Source organism: Aspergillus ruber (genome assembly GCF_000600275.1).
Source record: "Aspergillus ruber CBS 135680 unplaced genomic scaffold scaffold00007, whole genome shotgun sequence".
In the NCBI taxonomy this organism is placed as follows: Eukaryota; Fungi; Ascomycota; class Eurotiomycetes; order Eurotiales; family Aspergillaceae; genus Aspergillus; species Aspergillus ruber.
In genome coordinates this window covers 87,346-101,360 of record NW_024467303.1, presented here as the reverse complement: position 1 = coordinate 101,360, position 14,015 = coordinate 87,346, and the positions used below count along the sequence as shown (strand labels likewise).

Below are 14,015 nucleotides of genomic sequence, written 5' to 3'. Positions count from 1 at the left end.
GTAATGTAATAACACAGGATCCAAAAAAATGTTCGAAAGATTAGATGTGGAATAACACAACGCGGAGGCCGAAAAACGTCAAGGACTGAGCGGCCGGTTGAAACCCCCTGAACGGTTCATGTACTGTCTGTACTCTGTCTTCTTTTCCTTCCGCACGCCGTATATGTCGTTTCCAGGAACCTTGGTGTTCTTCGTACTCCTGAACCGGCTGAAGCCCATGTATCTGCGCATAACATGATCGAGATCGTCCCCGTCGGCCACCTCGTCGACGTCCATGTCCATTTCATCCTTCGACGGTTTGTGGGAAGCCGGAGTTCCGTCCCGTTGTGACCGAGGATCTTTTCGATCGTTCCGACGATCTGTTCTGGGTCCTCGAGGCGGCGTCCTGGATCGGTCTCTGGTGTTCTTTCGGGGGGAGCGGGAGCGCTCACGTAGTCTCTCTCCTTTCGATGGGTATCCTATTGAGAGTTAGGCACAAGGCAAAGAAGGTAATGTGTGAACGTGGAAGCAGAATACTGACCTCGCCTCTCGTATCTGTCTCTGCTCACGCTCCTCTCCCTATCTCTCGCAACCCGACCATCTCTAAGATCCCTCCTATCACGATCGCGATCACGACGGTCTTTAGACCTACTCCTGTCTCGTCGTCTTTCTCTTCGATCTCTTGAACGGGAGCGGTATCGCCGGTCGTCGCGCGGGCCGTCGCGTCGCCCATCATCTCTCCTTGGGCTTTTATCTAATTCCATGTTTCCATCGGGTGTCCGGTCATCGTTCAAATCCCACATTGTAGAGCTGTCAATACGACGGGCACGTTTTGTAGGGGGTTCGGCCATTTTGGTGGTTGAGGTCGTCTGGCTGCTTTCGCTTCAATTCGATGCCGTTAAAATTTCTCTCTCCGCAGGTAGGTATCAAAATCAAGAATAAATGATAGCTAAGTATTTAGAAAAAAGATTAATGCATTATCAATCTGCCCCCGGGGTATCATAAAAGAACAATGTCGCTGGAGTTGGACCCGTTGGGAGCTGCTGCTGCGGGAAATTGATAGCGTGGTGTACGGTCGCCGAGTTCTGCCATTTGCGCCGAGGCCTCCGCCTTCTCTACAAGTACGGAGTACCAATGAACACAAAATGGAGGAACTAATTTCTTTTTAGCAGCTATCCGGTCACCTTGTCCTTCACTGTAATTGCTCTGTAGTCCCATAACTCCCCATTTTCCTTTATTTCTTTCTTTATATCTTAGTGTTTCCTTCCCATCGCCGAGGAAATGCCAGGTCAAAGTAGCCATACTACCTTCCATCCCCATTTACCAAAGAAAAGTCCTTTTTTTTTTTTTTTTTTTTTTTTTTTTGGGTATTATCGTTGCTTGTGGTGATGCTCGAATTATTCTCACGAGGGAGAGGCTGCCGGAACTCTATGGATCTTCCGTCTGTTCAAGGAGCCGCTGTCATTATTCCATACTATGCTCTAGGCACGATAAGGTGCTTTTATGAATGGTATTTGCCGATATAGGAAAATGAAATTGACTTCTTGTTTTACGGTGAAGTGCTTAAAAGTTTCTACTCGACCTGTCGTTTGAATCTGAATATAGTATGGATAGTTAGTCAAACAATCCCGGTTGTACTTGGGAGTAAAACTGGACATGTGTTGCAGCATGAATAAACCAGATATATAGGGAATGAATTACATCTAGATGTGAAGCAATCCGCTCTAAAGAGGACATGAAATGTTATGTGTACATGCTTGCTTTGACTGCTGCATGCTGCTGTTGAACTATACAATACTGTGTCACTCGAATTTCATATAAACAGTTATTAGTGATAAGTTAATAACTCATCGCCATCTGTACTATACCCCAGTAAGTAATCTCAGATATAAGACAGGCCGAAACACAGACCGAAATGGAAACCAACCAAAAAGCAACCCCGGCCCGTCCCGCCGAGCCTCAACCTTAATCCCACAAAGGCAAAGATCAGCACCCTGTCAGAAATCTTTGCATTGCCCCTCCGTCACAACCAAACCCCGCAGTTCGTCTGGTTAACGATCCTTGCTACTACATTATACATTTGTTTTTATATCGATTGTTTCTATGAATTATGGCTCCTACAAATCTGTCTCATAGGCAAACGCACAATTTGCTGCTCATTTCGAAGCTTTTGAGCCTGAGAGACACTGCATCACCGTTTACTCTGCTTCTGGATTCTTTGGAGCAGCCGGCTACTCCATTGATTGAGGAGTATATTAGACGTGCGAAGGTTAGCGAATATACATACGGGGGAATAAATATGGTGGGGACTGGCAATTACTGACTGTCCAAAACAGCTCTCAAAGGTTCACGTCACCCTTATCGCATTCGAAACATTGAAACGCCCCGATAGTGTCGATGTCCTCGTCCCAGCTCGCCGAAAAAGCCCGCAACAGATCGCGAAAGAAGTCAGCGCAGCATATCAAGTAGCGTCATCGACCAGTCTTTTACGCCGTAAGTTCCGGCTGTGCACTATTTACGAGCCCACATCGCTAACAGAGACAGGTCGACTCATACTCATCGACTCACTCAACCCACTGATCAATTCCAAAACCGTCGATTCTCAATTCAACTTACCAGCCTTTTTGAGTTCCTTTCTCATTCCTACAAGCCCCTCCTCACCAAAGGTCGAAACCTCGCTCGTCGCTACCTATCATCAAGATGTCTCTATTTCCTCAAATCAACAACTCTACGCGCCATCGCCGCTTTCTTTACTATCGTATCTTGCGACGACTGTGATAAAACTTCATTCGTTCTCGCATATTCTCGCGCAAAAGGCCGCTCGGGATCGCAGTCTTGCGGCTCCAGTTTTTGGGCTCGAAGAAGAACAAGATGGTGTGCTACTTGGGAGATTGGATAAACTCGTTGGTAATGAGAATGCAGAGGGAATCGTCCTGGAGATGGAACACCGGCGTAAGAGTGGACGTGGTGTGTTGGAGTGGTACATTCTGCCACCTGCGTCACGGTATCCGCCGAACCAAACGAAGGAGATCGTGACGTTACTTGATGATCACCCGCTTTATTGTCCGCCTGAGGAGCCGGACACTGGTGCTGGAGATGAGGAGCCGGAGTCGACATTTAACCTGCGGCTCACCGACAGACAGAGGCGCGAAAGAGAGGGAGTCGTGTTGCCATACTTTGATGCGCAGAGTGGTGAGGGGCCTGGTGAAGGAGGGCGAATTCTATATGATATGGGAGAGGAAGATGACTTTGATGAGGAAGAGGACGAGATCTAAGCTCATCAGACTCAGTTTGCATCGCAATTACTGAAAACGAATATCTATCGAAACGCATTTTATGCTAATTTGACTGATTCATGAAGTGGCCATGTCCTGCATCCACCGAGCAAATTAAGTATGTGTACAGTATACATGCGGGTATACGAAGAGAGAACTGTCGTGAACAAACTAGAAGAAGCGCCACAAAAGCAAGATGAATATGATCAATCCGACACCGGCAAACGGCCCGTACTATGACCTGTCAGCATTTGACCCTCGTCATTGAAAAACCACAATAAACTCACCTGTTTCAACAACAACTCCCAGTTAATGCGCACTGCAGCCTTCTTGTACTTTTTGCTGTCCTCCCGCAAGCGCCCAGACAATTCGCCCATCCGCTCCAAGCTGTCTCCACGATACAACAGATCCTCAATGTTCTTGGTCATAACCTTTGTGACATCCTTTAGTTCATCGTTTACCCGGTCGAGGTTTTGCGATGCACGGCTGTCCTGGTACAGCTTCTTGGTACGCTGAATGAAGGTGTCGAACTCGACGAAGGCATAGGGTCGCAGTTTTGGGGAGTGGTACTGGGCCGGAGAATAGGTCGTGGTGAATTCCGAGGCGACGTCAGCGAGATAGGTGAAGGCAAGCTTGCGAGGGTATGACTGGTCGCATATGGAAAGGAAACAGATGTCGTCTTTGACGAGGTAGCTAAACAAAATCAACATGAATCGCTATCCTCTGACCATCCTGCAACAAGAACATACTGTAAATTGTATTGCCCAGATTCGATACTAGCCTGCGGAGCGGAATTGCGATTCAACCGGCGAAAGATCATCTTGGCTTGCGACTTCACTTGAGCCAACTCTGTTTCTGCCTTGATCGATGTCAGCTATGTTTGCTCTGACTCAGAGACCAAGCATGTAGTGAATGAATTGCAACTAACCTGCTCATCGTCCACAGACGCAGCCAGCATTAGGCCTTTCTCCTAACCATCAGCAACGTCCCGACAAACCTACGTCAACAAGTCACCACGCAGTAAGTACCTACCATCAATCCTTGCGATCTGTGTTGACCGGACCATTTTGACTAAGCCGTACTATGTTTTTTTGAAGACTTTGGTCACTACAAAGTATCTTGTGCAGTGGTTGATCGAACGTCTCGCTGCCAGGAACGGTCTTCTTGTCCAGACCATTATCACTACGGGGACAATGGGCCGCAAGCGCAAGGCGGTCGGCGGCGGCATTACGCGGCAGCAGCCAACCAAGTGAGACAAACCCCAAGCCTTATCGCGTCGCTTTTGTCCTTACGATTAAGCTGATGAAAGCTATGGTTAAGGAATTGCATAAATAATTCCACCAATGGCGCGGGATCCACTGAAGCCCGCGACGAACCTGGCGTAACGATGTCAGCCAACACCAGAGCTAAGCGCAACCCGAGACGGGGCGCTACGAAATCGAAATGGGATCCGGAGAGTGTGATGACTAGCTCGAAATCACCACTTGTTAATGTAGATCTTGTGGTATGTTCTGGTCCTGGGTGACGGCGAAGCTGTGGCGTCCTCTGATAGCTGACCAGTATGTATCGGCATAGAAACTACTCGCAAACCGCAAAGCATGGGACGAACTCGAAGAATCAGAGAAAGAGGAGATTCTAGAATTACTCCCCGAGCATATCCGTCCACAACCCGAGCCCTGCGAGGATGGGACGATGAAAATACCCCCTTTGCCGGAGTCCTTCCTACGCTACGATAATCCTTGGCGGGACGCAGTCCGTCAATTCCAAGTTGACCTCGAGAATGGCCGCTACGATCCGGAATGGATACGACAGGCTGATATAGCCGTGCAGGAGAGAGCAAACGGGGAATTTGATGACTTCAAGGAGCGCGAGTTCGAGGAGTTCTGGGGACAGAAGCAGAGAATGGACAAGAGTCTTTCTGCGGGAGAGAGTTCTCAGGTTAAATTGACGACACTCGTTGAGCAGGGTGTTGTCCGTGTCGGTGATGTTTGGAAGATTTCGCGGGGTTTCAATGTTCCCGGTGGCAGGCTGCTCATTGAAAAGGAAGCAAAGGTATGTCCATTATCAATCGATTGTTCTGTTGCCCGGTCTTTGTTTTAATGGTATTACAGATTCTAGGATTCGATGGTTCGTATATGACTTGCGTCGTCCCTACTGGTCGACGTGTATTCCTTCCTCAAGTGTCGGATGCCAAGTATAAAGCGTTGTTGAAGGCTTACAAATCAAATAATGGCGCCAAGGAGGAGGATGGCATTGTCAAAGACGAAGAAAAACCAAGCACTAGGGGCTTAAGAAAAAGAAAGTCCGGAGTCGAAGACGGACCTCGCAAGAAACAACAGCAAAAAGCATCCGAAGACGCACAGTCGGACTTTGAAATTACGATCCCCGTTTCTACTAAGCAGGAAGATCAGGTAGAGAAGGTTGAGGATGACGCCCCTGCCGATCTAGAAAACGATTTCGAGACTGAGACGGACATCGAAATTGTGCAGTCGTCGTCATCCGGGCTCACGCTGAAAGGGGTGGAAGTGATTATACTCCCTAAGGTCAATGGCCCAACTTATCTTGGTAATAAGATGATTGAACTTGATGGCCGGATCAAGCACATTCCAAACGGCAATGCGTGGAAGGAGTTCCGCTGCTATCGGAATAATCAGGACATGGGCAGTCTGTGGGAAGTCAGACAGGCTTGGTATGTGAAAAGGAAGTAGTCTGTTTCAGTTTAAGTGATGTTATGAATGCTCTCATGTTCCTGTGAAGAGGGCGTCATGTTGGGTATGTTATGGGTGATTCTCTCAGGTACATGATTATTATTTTCTTGCTCTGTACGATACCGTGTTTTAAAAGCGAGGAACAGAATCACTCGTGGTCTATTGCGTGCTATTCAATCGATTGTACCAGTTGATTTGAGTATATCATTGCTCTGTTCCTCCCATAGGTGTGTCGTTATCCTTCGGCGGCCGACAAGAAGGACTATCAGCAGCAAAATCAACAGCAAAGCTCGACTGGATAAAGTCCTCCAATTCTTCACTAACAGTCTTCAATTTCTCCTTCACACTAGCAACACCTTCCTGTCCCACAATATGCCGTGACGGCGGATTTTCGTGGCCTCCAATTGCCGTAATCGCATAGACAGTCTCAGCAGTCAAAACTTCCAAATGCGCGGAGCTGAGTGGAGGGTATGTCGAAATGATCTCGGGGACGGAGAATGGGCCATCTTCGCCAGGGTTTTGGTTGTGATTTTGTTGGCCCTGGCTTTCGCTACTTGGCAGACGAGGTATAAGACGATTCAGGAGGACGCGGAAGAGAGGCGCATGGTTGGCGGATGGGGAATATGCGGGAACGATTGGTGGGACGCTTGTTACGAGGTTTGTGAGGATGCCGATTTCAATGCTGCATTCAAAGATGGTGAGTTTAACGTTGAAGGGAGCTATTTCGTAGGCAAGGCTCTGCTCAAGGCAAAAATGGTCAGCAAATATACAGTGAAGAGACAGGTGAGGGGTGGGGGCCCTACGTCGCAGAATCCTTCAAGAGCCCAGCCGGCTGCACAGTACATCCCGAGTCCGGGTGTGCCGATATGCGATGTAATTGACGAGAGGATCATTATATGTCCAGACCTTTGTCTTCTCATGTGGGGCAATGATGCTTTCACGATATTGAGAGGTCCGAAGTAGTTGACCTCGAATTGGTCTCGGATGAAGTTCAAGGTGTGCTGGGAGGCTGCGAGCTCCTCCACGGTTCCGATAAGTGCTGTAAGAGCTTTAGCAAGCTGCAATAGCATGAGTAAACTGTACGGTACAGAATTCATACCCTGACTTGTACAGCATAGTAGGATATCCACCTTGCCAAATGTTGCGATTGCATCAGCGACCACCGCTTGACACTCGCCCATCATCCTGCGCATGAATCATCAGTCCACAACCTTATACCTTATACAGCGATTAAGCGTACCGTATATCCAAGGGAACCGATTTCAATCGTTCTCCCCATCCCTCGTCGCTATGGCTCTCAACCTCCGCCATGAACGCCTCGAACCCATCGCGACGACACTCATCCCGATCCAAATTCGAATGTGCCAGTCCAACAAACGCGTAGTCGCCATGCGCAAGAATTTGCCGCGTCACTGATATCCCAGTGGGCGAGTCACCAGCTGTAATTACCCAAACCCGCGGCTCATTATGAGCTGGAAACTGTGGGCGGGAGTAATCGGGAGAGGGGTGATTGTCCGTCATGAGATCAAAAAGGCCGACATTCACGCGCCTGGCATGCGCATTGCGCAGTAATCAGTATACGTATCGTCCCCTATGAGAGGAATAAAATGCCAATGTTCACAATGGGTGGGTTGTCAGGGTTGGTTTCTTATCGGGAAAACTGTGGAGGAATAGAGATGTCACTTCGCCGGGCGAGGCCCGACCCCGGTCCGCCAAGGATCGCGTCTTCACCACCGGCTCTGGCTCTGGTGGCCTTTCCTCTACTTTGATCCCCGCGACAAGAGACCCTCACGCACGCAGAGCAAGATGCCTGAGCAAGTACAGCAGAGGGGAAATTCGGAGCAGGGTGTAAGTTCCCAGTTGATTGTCGTTGATTGCATCTGTTGAGCTTGCTGACATTCCATGATCTTATCTAGTCTACCTTCCGGACCATCGCCCAGGCCGTGGGTTTTTTCTTCATAGCCCAAGCCCTCGTTGGAAAATTATTGGGTGGAAATCAGCAGGATGCCGCTCCTGGATCTGGCTTGTCGCCTGGTGCAATCCCAGCGTTTACGAACCGTCCAGCGCCCGGCGAAGTCTCGGATTACAGTCCCATCCCCAATGTCATCGCTCCGATGTGGCCTAGTGACAGTGCCCTAGACATGAAGATTTACGTTTCCCCGTCGATTGTCATTCCTACTCATAGTGTGCTTCCGAGTGCATCGCTTGTTCTTGACGAGAGGAACTTTACCGTTGGAAACTACAGTGACTCCCGGGAAATCGATACCATGATCAATATCCCCAAGGAAGCACAGCAAAACGGAACACTCTGGGCCCATTTCTACGTCGGACTTACTGGTACACAATTGGACCCTGCGGCCAAGGATTACAACACCGATAAGGCCTTTCATTTTTTCCGTCCGCTCAATCAGTACCTTCCGAAGAAAAAGGTCAAAAAGCTTAAGAACCTGCTCTCAAGCTCTGAGGAACCTGAGGAAGAAGAGGAGGACAACACTCCGAATGTGCAGATGGTGTCGTACTATCATCCAAATTTCACGGTCTCCGTTATCCCCGATGCTGGAAACCAGAACTACCGCTCAGTTCACCCTGCCGTTCGACAGTATATTCAACTGGAGTCGACTGGTGCTAGAGATGCCAGCGGTCAGAATGGGTGGTACTATCCCATGGTCTTCTTGAACACTTTCTGGCAGCTCAGAAGTCATATGACGGAACTCAACTCTACTGTTGATACCATGCCGCTGCGCATCACGCTGAACAATCTGCAAAACTGGAAGTTTTCCATGATCACCAGCTTTGATGAAGGTTCGAAGCAGAATGTTCGTCAGGCGGCATACGGTGGCCAGACCCCGGGTGGTGGCGATGGCAGTGAGTTTGAGATGGTTAAGGAGGTCCTGTTGAATACGAATATCTGGTTGTTGGGTACGACTGGTGTCGTTACTATTCTCCACATGGTGTTCGAGACACTGGCGTTCAAGAACGACATTGTAAGCAATACTCCATTTTTACCAGAAAGCATAGCTTACTCTTTCGACAGTCTCATTGGCGCAAGAAGAAGGATGTAATTGGAACATCAGTTCGCACCATTCTTGCCAACGTTTTCATGCAAGCGGTTATCTTCCTGTACCTCCTGGATAACAGTGAGAACACTTCCTGGATGATCCTTGCCAGCCAAGGTTTCGGAATCCTCTTGGAAGCGTGGAAGATCACCAAGTCTGTCGATGTCCGCTTGCGCCCACCACCAGCCGGATCTTTCTTTTCTTTCCTCCCTTATGTGATTGTGTTTGAAGATAAGCACAAGCTCACTGAGACCGAGAAGAAGACTCAGGAATATGATGAGATCGCCTTCCGCTGGCTGTACATCCTTGCTGTCCCGCTTCTGGGTGGGTATGCTGTGTATAGTTTGATCTACGATACGCATAAGTCGTGGTATTCCTACATCATCGAGACTCTTGTTGGAAGTGTTTACGCTTATGGCTTCTTGATGATGGTTCCCAGTCTGTACATCAACTACCGTCTCAAGGTTAGCAACTCCCTTTCCTCTGACCATTTTTCCTATGCTAATCATTTCACATTAGTCCGTTGCCCACATGCCTGGAAAGGCGTTGACTTACAAGTTCCTCAACACTTTTATCGACGATCTCTTCGCGTTCACAGTCAAGATGCCCTGGCTCCATAGACTTTCCACATTCCGTGACGATATCATCTTCTTCATCTGGCTTTACCAAGGCTGGAAGTACAAGGTTGACTACAAGCGTGTCAACGAATTCGGGCAGGGAGGCGACAGCGACGAAGAAGAAGAGGTAATGGAAGAAGAGGAGAAGGCCCCCGCTGCACCGGAGCAAACCAAGGCTTCTGGCTCTGGTAAGGATGATTCCAAGTCTGCGCGGAAGCGCAAGTGAGTGCTCTTTACGCTGTTTGTATATGTGACGGCTGCATCCGGTGATTGTGCCGTTAGGCGGGGGTCGTTAGCGGATGTGTTATATGGAGTTGGAAAATTGAATGATGAAAATGCTTGGTGCGAGATTGTTCTAATGTTTTAATAGCCTGGATATTTATCATATTCTACAGATAGCTAATTTTACTTTATATATCTCGTCAGATTGTCCACTTTGAGTATGTTATCCATCATTTATTAGGCTATAACAATAACTGCACTTTTATGTATGCTTCATCCCTCAAGTAAATAGAGCAAACATTCATTTTGAACTGGTTTGTAGCATGCTCTGGATGTAGGGCTGTTAACACGGTTGATACTCGGCGGCCAAATTCGGTAAAAGTCAATCTCCGCGACCAACCCGCGGCGACAGCAATATCTATCAGCATCGAATACAACGATATTGATATGCTAAAATCAACGAACTAAACATTGTTGCTTCGCATTCTTCATCTGGATTAATAATAGGTCTCAGGATTGGGACTGGCTGAGTTGTAACGGCCAGAGAACGCGACACGGCTTGCGCAGCGCGCGAAGAAAAAGGAGCAACTTGTCGACGTAAGTCAAGTCGAACTCAAAAAGCTGCATCGTCGTATATCTGAATTGGAAAATTGAACGGTTTGGAAATGTCGTCTGGCAAGGAAACAGGTGTGCTCTAATACTGTTTGTTTACGTTCGTCACTAACGAGTCTCAGGTCTCGGGGCTACTAGAAGCCTGCTGGATGCGGTTGAACACTTGGAATTGGGTAAGACTCCTAATTTCCGTTCATAAGTCAACGTCTCTTTTCCTAAAAAAAAAAAAAAAATGTACAGTTGCCTTTATTCCGGCCAAGCAGCGCCACACAGACGCCAGCCAGCTTGCCAAAACAATCGCCTCAGACGCGTACGAGAGCGGGATTTCCCATGTCATTCTCGAGCGTCTATTAAAGATCCTCACATCAAGCACAAACCTTGACCAAAGCACCACCACAGCCTTAATCAAAAACCTCTACCCCCTGGAACCCGTTTCATCCAAAGTCATCACGCAAGTGGTATGCTCTCTCGGGCCCAGCAAAAACAAGCCCACGCCAGCGACTCAGGTCTTGCTTCTGCGATGGTTGCTGCTGGTGTATGATTTTTTGGAAGATCGGACGCATTTGTCAAAACTCTACGCGGTGCTTTTTAATTATCTGGATATGATCAGTCTGCGGAAACCGCTGTGTCATTTGCTTTCGATTATTACCCGACGGAAGCATGTGAAACCCTTTCGGATACAAGCGCTCATGGAGCTGCTTAGAAACACGGGTGGGGAGGAGAAGGAGCTTGTCAGCTTGCTTAGGGTGTTTAAAAATTACTACCCTGATATTATTGTGGGGGATTTGGGGATGATGAGAAAGGCCGGGTTGGTCTTTAAGCACCCCGATCCCGAGTGGACCAACCATGCAAAACATCTCCAGGAAACTAACGTGGAGAGGCCGCAGGCATCGCAGCAGTCGAACTTTCAAGTGGTGCACCGTGGTCTAGTGAAGAGGAGCAAAGCGGAAATTGTGGTCCCAGATGTGCAGACTTCGCGAGTGCCCCATGGCCGGACGTCGTTGGAGGAATTACGTGATGTTGACCATTTCGTCGAGAGGATCGATAAGATCGAGCTACCTAACCAGATAATATCCACCATGGGAGACAGATTGGCACAGAAGTACCTGTTTCTAGTTAAGTCGGACGCTGCGAGTGCCCGGTTGAACGATTGGCTGCTCAGTTTCCTAAATGACAAGTTGGAGCAGATCCGTGATGGCGATGAAGATGATCCGGAGACGCTCACTTATATACTTAGCCTGGCAGCTGACTATGTTCAATATGCAAAGGTATGATTGAAATCTCGTTACCGGGAAATTTGCTAATGTACTATAGGAAATCCCGGCTGCCATAGTCCTCTTTGTGAAAGCGTACCTCGCCTTGTGGAATGGCCGTGACAACAGATACCAGATCTTCCATCTCCTCGAGTATCTTGCCGTCGATTCTTTCGACACAATACGAGAGGAGTTCTTAACTCCCCTAGAGGTTGCTGTTCTAGACGATACACTGGCTTCCAGGGTCGCTATTCTCGAGTTCTACTCTTCCCTAGTCCGCCAGTGGGGCATAAAGCTTCGCACAGAACCATCTACATCCACAGAATCAAAACCCCTGAGCCGTCTCGTCATGCACACAGAACTTCTTGCCTTATCAATCCTAGAAATCCCCGCCACAACCCACGCAATTGACAACGACACCCAATCCAAACCAGCCATCCTCTCTGTCCTCGACTTCTATACCACCCTAGGCGAACTCTTCTCCTACGCCTCCCTAAATGGCAACATCCGCCTCACAATTCCCCTCTCCCCAACAGTCTACACTCTAGTATTCACCCCCATGAGCTCCGTTATCTCAATAATCAGTTCCGTCCTCGCAAACTACAAATCTTCCTTCGAAGCGTCCCTCACCTCCGAAGTCCTGCAGTCGCAAATACCGAACGGAACAGAAAATCTCTACCCCACACAACTCGTCGGCCAGTTCAACGGCTATGTCATGGATATCTGCAACTTGCTCTGGCGGAACAGGGGTCTTAACACCGAGGATCCGAATGCATTGGGGTGTCTCATTCCCGCGAGCACTGTTACGCTGCTTACGCAGTACATCCGGGAATCGAATGAGGTTGCTCGTGAGCGGAAGCGTGATTCCGCATTCCATTATACGCTCTCGTCCATATTCTCGCTCAGTCATCACGCTGCTATGTGTAATATCTCCGCTGCTTGCTTTGCGGAGATTGAGGATGAGAATGGGGTTGGGGAGGGTAAGCCAAGGTTGAAGAAGCCTGTTACGCAGAAGGCGCTAAGTGCATTAGAGAAGGGTGGTGGAGTAAAGGTTAGTTGGCAGGAGTATAGACTACAGATGCTGACATGGTTGGACGCTGCGGGAATTCGGGGGATTGGACATTTGATGCGGAGCACTATGAAGGCGTTGCGTGCATAGCTGCAATGTTTGTTTCTCTTGTTGCCGTGAATGTTGCGTACAATTCCAAAGCTGTGAGATTGGTTCATGGACAGCTACCATCTTCAATTTGATGGCATGTATCATTCCATACCTGCTGAAACAATCAGTACAAAACTGGGAACTTCTTCAAGTGAACAAGCAACCGCAATTGAGAATTCATCACATTCTGTTGTAGTAAATAAAATATACTAGGGGCCTGTGGGCACAATGGCAGTGATGTCCCTCTTTTGAGACGAGTAAAGAACTTGAAGAAGATAACGAGGTCAAATTGGGTAATCAAGGGAAGATAGAAGAAGAATTAGTCGTTTTAGTGGTGTAAGGAGAAGGTAAAGGACGATATAGACTCTATAGTTCTTCTCGGGTCAGTTATTCGGTCTTAGTTTGGTTGGGTTATCTGATGGTCCTTCTTAAAATCGGATCATGAGCAGGTACGAAAAGAGAAGAAGCGGCACAAGCATCAGCATACCGAGAAAAGCAAAGAAGAGCATGCCTTGTGTAAGCTAAGCTCAGAATTTCGCACATGAGTCCTCCACTGAACAATCCAATGGAACGTTCGCCTTCTGGCCAACCTGTCTCTGGGCTCGATATACCTGGTTTCAACTGCTATTGCTATGCATATCTGAGATTACAACAGCAGCAACAAAGCACTTGCCCGACCCAATGGTTGTAAGGTTAGTGCATGATACTTGCGAGTTAGGGTATTTCCCCACAGTTTGAATTTGGTGAACCCCGTTCATAGGGCAATGTAGGGGTCTTTAGTCTCAAAAATCAACATTTGAAATGAGATATAGTGGCCCTTGTCGACCAAGCAATATGTCCGAAAACCGTGAATACTATTCGCGTCAGTGTCAGTGAATCTGTTGGCTCAAGGGAACTGGGGATAGATATCTGACTCCGTAATGAATAGCGTGATCAGGAGGACAGCCAGAAAGAGCAGTGAGCCCAGCACTGCGATGTACTAGTTTCCTATGAAGGACGTTAGCGCAAAGTGGTTGCAATGCCATTCCTACGAAGGCGTACGCCAGACCAAATGAAATGAGCCTGGCGCTTCGCAAGCCACATCGTAATGTGGCTGAGGACCCCGGACTGGGGGTACAGGAGTAGATATTACTT

At 48.3% G+C, this 14,015-nt stretch overlaps 7 protein-coding genes across 7 annotated transcripts; 4 read left to right on the top strand and 3 right to left on the bottom strand.

The window, feature by feature from the left end:
* Positions 1-78: 78 nt before the first annotated feature.
* EURHEDRAFT_376000 (DUF1777-domain-containing protein) lies at positions 79-830 on the bottom strand (the record flags this gene model as incomplete). The annotated part of the gene is made up of 2 exons (XM_040778802.1): positions 79-458; positions 521-830. The coding sequence occupies 2 exons, from the start codon at positions 828-830 to the stop codon at positions 79-81; spliced, it is 690 nt and encodes a 229-aa protein (XP_040640394.1).
* Positions 831-2,016: 1,186 nt separating this feature from the next.
* EURHEDRAFT_474999 (Elongator subunit IKI1) lies at positions 2,017-3,628 on the top strand. Its single transcript, XM_040785397.1, has 3 exons — positions 2,017-2,248; positions 2,316-2,472; positions 2,524-3,628. Exons 1-3 carry the CDS (start codon positions 2,090-2,092, stop codon positions 3,252-3,254), a joined length of 1,047 nt encoding a protein of 348 aa, XP_040640393.1. The 5' UTR covers positions 2,017-2,089; the 3' UTR covers positions 3,255-3,628.
* EURHEDRAFT_410485 (SNAP receptor SEC22) lies at positions 3,296-4,410 on the bottom strand. The gene is made up of 5 exons (XM_040781370.1): positions 4,287-4,410; positions 4,183-4,217; positions 4,004-4,113; positions 3,542-3,947; positions 3,296-3,488 (listed from the first exon to the last, which is right to left on the bottom strand). Exons 1-5 carry the CDS (start codon positions 4,318-4,320, stop codon positions 3,426-3,428), a joined length of 648 nt encoding a protein of 215 aa, XP_040640392.1. The 5' UTR covers positions 4,321-4,410; the 3' UTR covers positions 3,296-3,425.
* Positions 4,411-4,641: 231 nt separating this feature from the next.
* Positions 4,642-5,962, top strand: EURHEDRAFT_401149 (uncharacterized protein; the record flags this gene model as incomplete). Its single annotated transcript, XM_040780060.1, has 3 exons — positions 4,642-4,758; positions 4,830-5,306; positions 5,366-5,962. 3 exons carry the CDS (start codon positions 4,642-4,644, stop codon positions 5,960-5,962), a joined length of 1,191 nt encoding a protein of 396 aa, XP_040640391.1.
* Positions 5,963-6,166: 204 nt separating this feature from the next.
* EURHEDRAFT_401148 (short chain dehydrogenase/reductase family protein) lies at positions 6,167-7,483 on the bottom strand (the record flags this gene model as incomplete). The annotated part of the gene is made up of 4 exons (XM_040780059.1): positions 6,167-6,700; positions 6,766-7,001; positions 7,062-7,147; positions 7,203-7,483. The coding sequence occupies 4 exons, from the start codon at positions 7,481-7,483 to the stop codon at positions 6,167-6,169; spliced, it is 1,137 nt and encodes a 378-aa protein (XP_040640390.1).
* A 285-nt stretch (positions 7,484-7,768) lies between these two features.
* EURHEDRAFT_375995 (CLPTM1 family protein) lies at positions 7,769-9,861 on the top strand (the record flags this gene model as incomplete). Its single annotated transcript, XM_040778801.1, has 4 exons — positions 7,769-7,810; positions 7,879-8,946; positions 8,997-9,482; positions 9,538-9,861. The coding sequence occupies 4 exons, from the start codon at positions 7,769-7,771 to the stop codon at positions 9,859-9,861; spliced, it is 1,920 nt and encodes a 639-aa protein (XP_040640389.1).
* Positions 9,862-10,348: 487 nt separating this feature from the next.
* EURHEDRAFT_410483 (Mis6 domain protein) lies at positions 10,349-13,139 on the top strand. The gene is made up of 4 exons (XM_040781369.1): positions 10,349-10,544; positions 10,592-10,642; positions 10,710-11,737; positions 11,784-13,139. The coding sequence occupies exons 1-4, from the start codon at positions 10,523-10,525 to the stop codon at positions 12,879-12,881; spliced, it is 2,199 nt and encodes a 732-aa protein (XP_040640388.1). The 5' UTR covers positions 10,349-10,522; the 3' UTR covers positions 12,882-13,139.
* The last annotated feature ends 876 nt before the right edge of the window (positions 13,140-14,015 follow it).